General features: G+C 39.1%; 1 protein-coding gene across 1 annotated transcript in view; it reads right to left on the bottom strand.

Annotated features, from left to right (window-relative positions):
• The window catches only part of LOC112104196 (cilia- and flagella-associated protein 47), a 698,279-nt gene that overhangs the window by 408,054 nt on the left and 277,717 nt on the right, over positions 1–12,508 (bottom strand). Inside the window, exons 43-44 of the mRNA XM_029910741.1 lie at positions 5,508–5,616; positions 1,863–2,089 (exon numbers count right to left, since the gene is read on the bottom strand). Of these exons, the coding sequence (XP_029766601.1) occupies positions 1,863–2,089; positions 5,508–5,616 (336 nt within the window). The remainder of the gene's footprint in view (positions 1–1,862; positions 2,090–5,507; positions 5,617–12,508) is intronic.

Genomic DNA, 12,508 nt, shown 5'->3' on the forward strand with positions numbered 1-12,508 from the left:
CACACACACACACACACACACACACACACACACACACACACACACACACACACACACACACACACCAGCATAACAGCTTCATTTTCTTTACTATTATACGGTATTTTTCTCACTTCTTTTTCTTTCAGTAACCACAGTTATTGTTCATAAGACTATTTCCACTACTGTATACTGTACCTTAATGCTCTCAAACACAGGGGAGCAGACCACAATTCCCATACCAATGTTTAACCTATTGAATTAGATATTACGTAAAAGGCAGGCTCTTCAGCCCCATTAAGACTGCTTTGCACAGTTCTGGCAGCATAAAGGAATGTTACAGCCAATTTAACTGCTAAATAGAGGATTTCCCTTGTATAGGGGAATCCTCTAGTGGCAGAAGGCTGCTTTAGCAACCTCTGTACTACCCTCTACCACAGAGCATTGGGGACACATCCAGTTGAAAACCAGGTATGGCTACAAGGCTGGCATAACAGAGAGCTGCCCAGGGATCTACCTGATGGTCAGATGGCTCCAAGATCCCAAGGGAGCTAAAATATGCAGCCCAGGGCCTGGATCACGATTGATATACAGTTACATTTTATTTTTATAAAGGAAATGTGCTTGTATGTTCAGTGATATTGCGGATATTCTGGATTTACTCACACACTAAAATTTCACTTTTAAAAAAATTAACATAACATATACTCTAGGTCTTTACAAGTTTAGTAACACTACTGCAATAGAAATGATCAAATTTCTGATGAAATGTCTCTAAATAATAGATTGATAGATTCCAAGACCAGAAGGGACCATTGTGATCATCTAGTCTAACCTCCTGTATAACACAGGCCACAGAGCTTCCCTGAAATAATTCCTAGAGCCAGGGCGGGCTCCAGGCACCAGCTTACCAAGCAGGTGCTTAGGGCGGCCACTCCGGAGAGGGGCGGCACGTCCAGCTGTTCCGCGGCAATTCAGCGGACGGTCCCTCACTCCTGCTCGGAGCGAAGGACCTCCCGCCGAATTGTCGCCGCAGATCGCGATCGCAGCCTTTTTTTTTGGCGCCGCTTGGGGCGGCAAAAACCCTGGAGCCGGCCCTGCCTAGAGCAAATCTTTTAGAAAAACATCCAGTCTTGATTTGCACATTGTCAGTGATGGAGAATCCACCACAGCCCTTGTTAAATTGTTCCAACGGTTAATTGCTCTCACTGTTACAAATTTATGCCTTAGTTCCAGTATTAATTTGTCTAGCTTCAGCTTTCCACCATTGGATCCTGTTATACCTTTTTCTGTTAAACTGAAGAGCCCATTATCAATATTAGTTCCCTGTGTAGGTACTTACAGACTGTAATCAAGTCATCCCTTAGCCTTCTCTTTGTTAAGCTAAGTAGGATTGAACTCCTTGAGTCTTCCACAATAAAACTAGAAGATCTAAACGACACTTCACTGCTTATAAGATTTTACTTTTTCAAAAATGCTATGATGTTCTTGCTAAGATATCAGTATACAAATGTGACAAACACACTGTGCATGTCTGTTATTAATGGATAAATGCAATTTAGTAACATTTAGGGTGCAAGGAGGTCACAGAGTCTCTTGACAGCATATCTGTACTACCTGCTTAGCATATGTTCCTTGTTTCTTATGAATCCTGTTTGAATACGCTTATGGTTAAACAGTAGCTCATGGTAATGGAGCAAAGAAAAGGAAACCATTACAAATTCACAGAAAGGAGGATACCAATAATTAGATCTGTTACATGGAGTATGAAAACTTTTACAGTCACGTATGTATTTAATGGTACTTTCTGAAATTTAACAAACCCAGTCTCAGAAATAAAAAGAAGCTATGTAATATTCTGCTAGATTTACTGTGTTTTTTACCTCAATTCTGGACAGCCCTAAGGCTGCAACTGCAACTCGAACACTGCTGCTCTCCAGTGTTCCTGTGACCTTTCTTCGCTTGTGTTCGAGAGCTGACATCTGCTGCTGTGCTGCAATGGCCAGAGCCTTCTCCCTAGCTTCATTAATCAACGGGATCTTCAGCTTTTCTTCAAGAGTATCGGTGAGACTGCATTTCAAGCACAGAACTGGCTGTACTGCACTGCGACCTGCAATAAACAAAGCCATTTGTCAGCTGCTATTACAACTGTATGCCTTTTTTATTCAGTAGCCCAGAACACAAGCAAAAATATTAAATTCAATTCCTTCAGAGTTTAATGTAACAATGTAAGCTTTGCTATAATATTTTGAGTTTTAGACTAATTATAACTTACAATCAGGAAGAAGGACTGAAAACACAGACTGAAATCCAAATGGAAAGGTCCTATTCATAATCAACAAAAAGGTATATTTTAACTAATTTTCTTTTCAGCTAATTAAATTTATGGGAGGAATAATTATCAACAATCTACTGAAGCTTTCATACTTCTCTTGTCACTGGGGTGTCAGAGGTCCTTACAAATTGTAAAGTAAACCACAGTGAATATATATATATATCTTTCTACCTGTCTTCCCCAATCAGTATTGTTCTGATCACACTCCTCCCATTTGTTCGTAAGTGTTGTTCTGATAGGAAGGCTAGGTCAAAGTGAGAGGATTCTGATATGAAGGGAGTAAAATTTGTGGTGGTTTCAACATCTTCTGAAGGTGAATTCCACAGCTGTCTGTTAGTTACTGAGATCACTTCATCTCTCTCTCTCTCTCTCTCACACACACACACACACACACACACCCCTCCCTCTCTACCTCCTGTCGAACATATCTATAGTGGGAAGACATTTTGGAGAGTACAGTAATACATCTATTTATATTACCCTGGCACCCAAAGTCCCCAGCTAAAATTGGGGCCTTTCTGTGGTAGCACAGTACAAACACATAGTAAGGGACAATCCCCTTACCTAGTTAGATTGTAAATCCTTTGGGGTAAGACAACCAGAAAGGGAGTTTTATCCTCATTTGACAGAGAAAGTGAGACACAGCGAGATTAAATAACTTGTCCAAGATCACAGAGGAAATCTGTGCGAGAGCTGGGAATGGAACCCAGATCTCTAGCATCCCGTTCCAGGTTTTATACACAAGACCACTCATGGGCTGTGCTGGTTGGCTCGAGGCCCCATAGAAGAGTAGGTTTTATGGTTGACATGTGCCTCTTCACTGCTGTTCCGGCTTCACCTAAGTTCCATCACCACAATGAACAGCAGAGGCAGGAACAGCTCCTGATGGAATACTTAACCCAGACAGCAGGGTGTTTTGATAACGCATGGTCAATAATCTTATTGAGAGGAATGAAAGAGACAAGCAACAGGAGGAATTGAGCGTCTGAGAAGAAGAATGGAGGAAAGTCTTGTAGTCTCACAGAAATGCATATCACAGAGTCACACATTAGAGTGCACAGCTTAAAGTGTTTTAGCATTTGCATGCCACCTGTGAATCTGTACTTCAAGTTTCAGCCTGATGTGGTTTAAAATGGCTGAGGCATAAACTCTTCAAATGCATCATTCTGAATTGAATAACTCAAGTTATTAACATGGCAGGAACTGGCACTGGGTAGAAAATACCAGTAAAAGCCTAGAGCTCACTATAAATGTTGTACTTTACTGCTATCATAATGACAACATCATTCTGAAACTCAGCACTCCCTGGCTACAGATGGTTCAGTTTGAGGGGCTACAAAGTGCTAAATCTTTTAAAAGGTACCTAATAGGAACACAATCATTGACACTGTAGCGTCTGACATGACTTTCCCCTTATTTTTCCCCTTTGGTTTCAATTTTTATATAGTAACGAATCTGACTGGCATTATTTAGAGATAGTGAGTGAAAGAGCAAATTCTTTAGATAACTTGCCCAAAGGAAAGAAGGTCTCTTCATAGCTCATGTAAACCATCAAGTTCATAGAGTGTGAAGAGGTCTTGAATTACCTACGGCTGTATGCATTGTAGAACAAGGAGCGGGTGATGATTAACACACTTCTAAAAGCAGCAGAGAAATATACTCCTCACTATAATTAGAGGGCATCATCTCAGGAGTTTACAGCCCAAACTGCTGATTTTTCCTCACAAAAAATTGAGTAGGTTTAAAAAACTATGTATTTTAAAGAGAGATGGGCTCAAAACAATGGTTTAGAGATGGTTAAATACAGATGGTTACATTTCATCTTTCCTAAACTGATGTAATAAATGCTATATTTCTCTTTGATTGTATTGCATTTAAAGGTGTCCTGTCTCCCAGAGTCTCTTGGAGGCACATTATCCACATGAGAAATAGTCCCGTACTGACTGAGCTGTTCAGACCTCATTAAATGGCCATACAAGAGTGTGTCTGAATCACAACCCATGAAAGAAAGGTCACTTCCCAAATAACTGTCATTGCTTCAGATAATTTGCTGTGTGGATCTATATTCAGTGAACGAAGAGCTATAGAGACAATTACTTAAAGAATTACAGATTCTAGGTAAATACCTTTCCCTTTCTGACTATTGCCACCATAGATTCCCAGCCCCTTAACAAGCAGAAACAACTCCTGAAGGAGGTGGATTTGGACAATACTAATTGAACAAAGTTGCAGGATTGCTCTCCAGAAGTCACCTTTAGATCCAGAAGCTAAATTAAGGGTGTAATGAAATATCAAGGAAGTAATGCTGTATAAATGTAGGTAAGGACTTGTCTAGACGGTGTACGAGTGCGCAACAGCTGAAGTGTAAATTCCAGTGTACACCAGCATGTCATTAAACTAACTGTCCATGAAGACCCTGCTGGTGCTCACTAAAGTTCCCTAGTGCTAGCTGACATAGTATTGTTTGACTATGTTAACATGCCCTAGGGAACTTTTAGTGCATACCAACAGGGTCCTCACAGGCCAGTTAGTGAGAGACCCATTGGCGCACACTAGAATTTGCACTGCAGCTGATACACAACAATACACCATGTAGAGAAGCCATAAGGAACTCAAAGTAGGAGCCTTACATATTTCTTTGATTGAGATATTTCTGAGACATGCTGAGACATTTTGGCTCTACGGTAGTTCATTGTGCTCCAAGAAATACAGGTTGCAGATTACACATCAGGACATCATAAATGTGTATACAAAGCACCAATATTTCATATCTAGGAAAGTTCAAAGACAATCAAGAGATGCTTGTACTGGTTCAAGTAGTGTCAAACTACTGCTGCAGTACTACAAGATTGAGGCATCTTGGAAAGTAGCCATAGAAAAATATTGATATGGCCAAGCTGAAAATTTATTCTAGTTTACTTGCAGAGACATACCAGGTTAGGAGGGGCTTGCAAGCCGTCTCTAATTTGAAAAAGGTCTGGGAAGCAAAAAAAAAAAAATCTAAACCATATGACTAAAGGAATAATTTTAGATTATGTTTGTTTTGCAATGTCTTTTTAAGGCTCGTTCCATTGTAAAATGGCTCATCTTTCGTACTGTATTTATTTTCCTTCCCCTAAGTGCCAGAGAGCTCAATGCATTATAAAGGATGATGTTTTCCCAAATCATTTTTTCCTCCTTTCATTTACTCTACCTTTTAAAGTACTGCTAATGCGCAGAACATTTGGACTATCCATCGGAAGCAAGCCTGAAGGCAAAGGTATGCCACATGTTCCCTCTACCAGGTAAACAAATTCTCCAACCTGAAACACAGGAGCATATGCATTTCAATTCAGAGAGCAATTCATGCAGAACAAATTATAAACCATTAAAACAAACAAAAAGAAAAACTATTCTAGTAATACAGAAGAATGACTTATATAAGTGGTTCATATATTTTGAAGAGCCTTTTTTTAAAAACTGCTTTTTTAAAGAAGAAAATGAACATATTACCTAAAAAACCCTATAAGTAACTGTAAGGGTGAAAATTAAACTTGCAAAATCAAATAATTTCAGAATCAAAGTTTTTATGGTGTTAGGGGACTGGAGAGCCCCCATACAGACCGCACCCTTAGACGCTTCTGAGTTCCCTGGTGAGGCACCTTTACGCTTCTTGTTTTTAGTGTTTATCTTTTTAGTATGTGTTTCGCGTTTTCCAACAGTAAGGGGAGCCATGGTGAGCATGTCTCGGTACATGCATAGCCTAGAGCAGAGGTATCTATTTTTTGTCAAGGTCCAGGTCCAGACTCAAGAGAAAATAATAAAAAATAACAATAATAATGATGATAATAAGTAAATAAAAAGATTTCAGGGTCCATTCAAAAGTGTCTGGTGGTCTGGATTTGGCCTGCAGTTCGCCTATGTGTGTGTGTTAACAGCTTCTCTGGTGGTGGAGTGGTGATAGATTCTAGACAGAGGAAAAGGTTCATCTGGCTGCAGCCAGAATATCTCTCTGCATCACCCAGCAAGTAGTGAGATTTTACTTACTTGCTGTAATTCTAGCCTAGGATCACATATTTAGATCCTCTTGTAATTTTCAATAAATTGTTAAAACTACCTGGTCTCTCTGAAATTTGACTGCATTGCTCTGGGAGATGGGCAATTCATAACAATAGTTCAGTTCTTTTTAACTCTTCCCACTACAGTTAAATGCCTGAGCTAGGATACCATGAGCCACAAATGAGATAGACAAAAAAGTATATACTGATCATATGGAGTAGCCATTTTTAAAACCTCTATAATCAGTTGTTTTAAACAAATAGAGTAACAGCCTGCATAGTTCACATTTAAAGGATGAAACCGTTTAAATTATTTCAAACTACATAATTTTTAATATTTTGAAGTTTTGTAAAGTTTAAAGCAGCTCAGCTATTTGGTTAAAAAAAATTTTTTGAACCAGTAACATTTTGTTAACCAATTCATAGTTCTCTAGTGAAAAATGAGTGGGGGTGAAAGTGGGCTAGTGACATGTTCTGACTGTCCTTTAATGTTACTGAACATTTTCCACTTACTTTCTTTTAAATTCAAACGGTCACTAATTGAGGGAGTTAAGTTAAGTAACTAATCTGATTTCTAGAGTTATGCCAAAATCACTGATGACAACACTGCACAAACAAGGAAGTAAACAGAAATGTTATCTAGGGGAAAACAAAGGGGCAATAAGTTTTTACCAAAATGGAAAGGACATATCCACTGATGAACAAATGGTATTTCAAACTGTTGAGAAGGCATAATAAGCAAAGAACAAATACAATAAAAATGCATGTTAAACGACTTGTGTACAGTAGCCTAGACTGTAGGGACTAGATACCAAAAAAACAAAAAGAATGCTTCAAGGTGGTGTAAATTACACCTCCAAGCAACAATAAGTTCCATGTTGCTGAGGAGAATTCACATCAGCAGAGAGCAGGCAATGTTACCCTCAGGATTTCTGCTTTGGGGGTAGCTTACTCCCACCAAAGTTCCATACAGTAGGAATCTATAAACACATTCCTACTGCTTTAGTGACTTCCCCTTACTCCCCCACCTCCTTAAGCTAACACCACCCACTTCTTTGGACTCCCCTGGCCTTTAGTGGCCGCGCATGCCAGCAAAAGGAGTATGTACTCATCTCATATGGCCATTGTCAACCACTAACAAATTATTTGCCACTACAGGCCTCCACGAAGATTTATACAAGCAAAATCAGTGTGAATCTGCTTAGGAATGGTATAGTTCAGGTTGGTTGTTTACTCTTGGCAGGCAGCAATGAAAAAAAAAAAAAAAAAAGAAGAAGACTTATTTAGGTCAATTGGTCCATCCTCCCGCTGCCAATGCTCCCTGCATAATTGGCTAAGTGACCTAAAATAAGTCTGTTTTTCATTTTACCTTTCCTCACCGCTTTGTAGGAAATTTTTTTCACTCTAGAGCTAAAAACATAGTGTTCTATAAGTTTTCTAACTTAGTAAAAAGAGAATTGTTCAAATTCCATGGCATTTATCTCCCTTTCCTTGGTTTAAGAGCCCAAACACTTCTTTCTTGAGGGGAGTAAAACCCATGGCAAAACTTGTGTACCACCCACAAACTAATTACCACCTTGGGGAACCAATTTAAACAGAAATTATTCCCTTTCAAGACAATGTTATGGCTCCATACGGTCCCTGTAAAAGCTCTTGGCATACACAACTAGTTTTATAAAAGTACCAGTTGCTAACGCTCCATTCTATTATCATTTTTCCTGTGTCATTAATTATACCAACATACTTATGTGTAAAAAGAAGCTCTTTCAATTCAAAACTTGGTTTGACAAGATCTGAAAGTGTTGATTTCCACAGGCTGTAAGGCCAATTTTCTTTTTGCTCAGGCTTTTCCTGATGTTGCAGAATGGTCAGGAGGAATCTTTTTTATGGTGTTTTGGGAGGTTTAGTGAATAACCTAAATTTCTGAGTGCTTAATTTTGCAGCCTTAATATTATTTTTTTAAGTTTTTGTATGAAAATTTCCAAGATTTTTAAGAAAAATTACATCCTGTGGAACAATATTGACAGCTATTTGGTAGACAGTAGAGGAATGCTGGAAATCAAGAATACTGATGTCTTTTCCTGACTCTGGACAGGAATGTGATCTAGAGATCACAGTCAGCCTGGTCATGCATATAGATTTGGCATATTTAATCCCCCTCATCAAATCTCAAATCCTTGCTCCAAAGCACGGAGATGCTAAAGTTCTTTAAAAAAAATGGTTGGGAAAAAATAATTCTGAAAAAACTGTTTCTCTCTAGCTTCCAAAAAAATAGCACAAGGTAGAGAGAAAGCATGAAAACTTCAACCCAAATGGTTGAAATTTGACAGTTATAAAGCAACTGGGAACATGGGTTTATAATGGTACATTTGGTAGCACAACCAGCTGTGTCTTTAAGTGCTACATCTTCTAAAAGAAAAAAGAGTAGATGGAAGGTGATTGATGGAGGAAAGAATGGATATCACTGAGTTCCTATTCATTTCCTGTGGCAGCTAGAAGGAAATGAGTGGCAGTTGAGACTGAGCCCTTCATATATGCTTGTCCAGGAGACACAAGATGTAGGCAGGGTATGCACACAGCCCCAGTGAAGATTACTATTCCTAAATTCTGAGCCTGCACACCTGAAGTGAGCACACCACCTACAGTGGGGACCCCTGCAAGAACTCTAAAGGGAGTACAGTTAAAGCAAATGTTCTGTGTTTCATCAGAACAATCTAATTCTGTTCACAACCTTTTGGAAATACCAGTTGATGATTTCTAAGAAAATTTAAAGCTCTACATGAAAGAAGTCTTTAAATTGCACAGGAAGGGGAAAAGATAATGAACCTTCTCCCTCCACAAGATATTTAGGCAGAGAAGGCCTGGACTTTCTAATCACTACACTTTTACAACTATAACTTTATAATGATTATTAGTCACTTAAATAAAGAGTTGGCATGTGAACCAACCCCCAGAAATGAAGATCTAGTACTAAAGGCCGCCTCATTAATTCACTGTGTCAGGCAATACATTTTTTTTCCACACAACGCCTCATGTGAAAAAAAAATCTACATTAATATCTGAAGGACATGTAGAGCCTCAATTTTTCTTCTAAATAGCAAGAGGAATATTAAAAATTAATCATTTAAGTTTTTAAAAAGTGTTGTTATAAGTAAGTTAAACTTTCATTGTCATTTCAAAAGACCACTACAGTGCCAATAGAGAGCTAAACAAAGAGGTATTTTCACAGTTTAAAAAGCAGCATGCCTAGCGGGTCCAATGGTTGAGGTAGCATACGAGAGGAAAGACTGATTCTGAAACAAGCTAGACTCTTGCTACTGGGTCTTGTTCAACATGAAAGGATCAAAGATGTGATGATAGACGGCAACTGCAGGCAGACTTTGGTGAGAATTCTTGCTCTAGAGAATAGTCACCACTGTAATAACTGATGCCTGTTATGGAGATCAGTATAAGGTAAGTAATAGAGTGGCCCTGAATGAGGTGACTGAGTAAGACTAGGTGCAGCAGAGTTCACATTGTATACCTAGGTATACATCACCTAAATGAAGAGACTTAATTTAAAGAGAAGTGATGTAAAGATCATGGTTTATTAATGATGAAATGACACAATTATAATATTGCAAGCCTGTGTCAATAAGCATCCGTGTTCACACCCTACGAGCTGCTGTAATGATCTCTGTGCAAAATATGCCTTTTGACGTATCATTTGAAAACCAATAACTCATTGATCATTAATATTCTAGTGTGATGTATGTATGTAATGTGTATTAAGAGTTATGAATATATGCTGGAATTATGACAAAGAGTGTGTAAACCAGGTAGGTTGGGGGAGTTGTTACACTTTCCTTTGTCTAAGATAGATTTGTTTATTTGATTCTCTGACCAGCCCAGTATTCAGGCAAAGACAATAAAGCTGCATATTTACATACAAGTAGAAACAGGACTATCAAGACAGCAGGGGGAGGCAATGGCAAGAAACAAAACAATTTGCATTTCAGCAAACACAAGTGGGGGAAGAAAGAGCATGCAGCTTCCTTCACCACCAGACTCCATGTGGAGTCTCCTCACAGTTTAAATAATCTTTGCTTTGAGGTGTAAAGCATTTCAAAGGTTTACTGGTCTATAAAGACAAGGGATCTAAACCTGGAGTGATAAGCAATTGAATCAACTGATTGTATACATTACTGTATTATAAGAGTGTACAGAGTGATGTCTTTTCTGAAAGCTAAAGACACACTGGTGATTAATAGCATTGTGAAAAGTATGTATTAACACTAGGTGAGGAATTATGGATACTCATTGATGTTCGGTAGATATTAGAAGGGAGGATGGAGACAATTTTAGCAGCTGCATTTTGGATGGATTGAAGGGAAATAAAGGGGGGGGGGCAGAAGGCCAGAGAAAAGGAAAAGTAATAAAAATGAGAAATGACCAGCTGGTGGACAAGACTGTTAGCTATTAGAACAGAAATGTTTGGATTTTCCACATGTAGAGAAAAAAGTGACAAGGGTTGTGAACAGTCTGGGTATGTGGGGAGAAGGGACAGACATTAAAAATGATCTTCACGGTACAGCTCGAGTAATGGGGAGGATGGTGGTGTTATTTACAGCAATGGAGTAAGGTGGAAGTGGAGAAGATTTGGGATGAAAAGTACCTTGGTTTCAGCAATGGTGAGTTTGAGCTAGTCATAGTTCAAAAGGCTGTGCTGGATAAACTATTAGGTATGCATGACTGGACTGAGGGAGCCAGGTCAAATGTGGAGAGATTTGTGAGTGTCATGAGCACAGAGCTGGATGCTGAATCTATGTGAGCAATTGAAATCATCCAGGGATATAGGGTGTGAAGAGAGAAGAGGGAAGAAACGAAGATGTAGTGCAGAGGGACACTGACAGACAGGGAGGGAAATTCAGCAAAGAAGATGCTGAAAAAGTGGTTGGAAGGTAGGAGGAAAAACAGAGGACAAGACTGACCACAAATCCCAAGAGAGGACATGGCATCAAGGAGAAGGAAGTGACCAATGACATTAAAAGCTGCAGGGAGATCAAGGAAGCTGTAACACAGAGTAAAAGCCATGAAAGTTGTCCATTAAGAATTTGTTGGGTATTTTGGTGAAAACAGTAAAGTGCTGAAGGCAAAAAACAGATTAGGCAAATCAAGAGAAAGTAACAGCAGAGGACGTAAAAGCAGCTTTTATAAACCACCCATTCAACAATCTTAGATATGTATGTTAGAAGGATGACTGAGCAAATGTTGGACAGAAACATAAGGTCAAGAATCTGTTATCTGATGATGGGAGTCGTGACACTGGCAGACCAGGTGCCAGCTCATGCCAAAGGCCCAGGGCCTCACTGAACACCGACAAATCCATAGCTGGAAACCAGTCTGGCTTACCTGTGGGCTAGCATAGTTAAAATAGACCTTAGTGCCATAAGAATGTGTTTAGTATTTAGACTTAAAGGAATGCTTGTAGGATGCTGCATGTATTAATCTACTTCTAATATCTGCATGCCATGGTATAAAGTTATACTGAGTGTTGCATTGTAAACCTCTAATTGTGTAACTCACCAAACAGGAAAAGCAGCAATAATTAAGGTAAAGTGCTCATCCTTCAAACAAGATGGCCCATTGAAGGCAAATGAGGCATTGTGTAGCACCAAAGTACAGAGACCTTGTTGATTGCATTCCTCGATGCCTCCAGGAAGGAGAGGCCTGCTTATGAACTCATCCCATCAGCTTTTATTCTGGGGTGAAGGGGGATAAAAAATCCCTGACAAGGAGAAACTTGGTCTCTTTATGCTATCTGGACTCTGAGGGGCAAAGATTCCTAAACATAAGCAAGAGATCCTCATGCTGCTTGGCATGGGTCAGCCCTAAAGGACATATAGAGCTGCTTATTATAGAAGTGTATATTACCATTTTAAATCTAAGACTGCAATTCATTTTTGTGTGTATGTTTGCTGTTTTAACTTTGTAAATGTCTCTCTCATTTCTTTTCTTAGTTAATAAATGTTTAGTTACTTTATTTCAGAACTGGCTATAGGTCTTGTCTTTGGTTTGAGATCTGAGTACAACTGACATGGGGTAAGTGATAGATCCTTTGGTGTGGCGACGACACAGGAAAGGAAATAGAACACCAGGTTTCTGGTAGCTAGAGAGC

The sequence above is a fragment of the Terrapene carolina genome, unplaced genomic scaffold (genome assembly GCF_002925995.2).
Source record: "Terrapene carolina triunguis isolate 2854851 unplaced genomic scaffold, T_m_triunguis-2.0 Scaffold22, whole genome shotgun sequence".
Lineage (NCBI taxonomy): Eukaryota > Metazoa > Chordata > Testudines > Emydidae > Terrapene > Terrapene triunguis.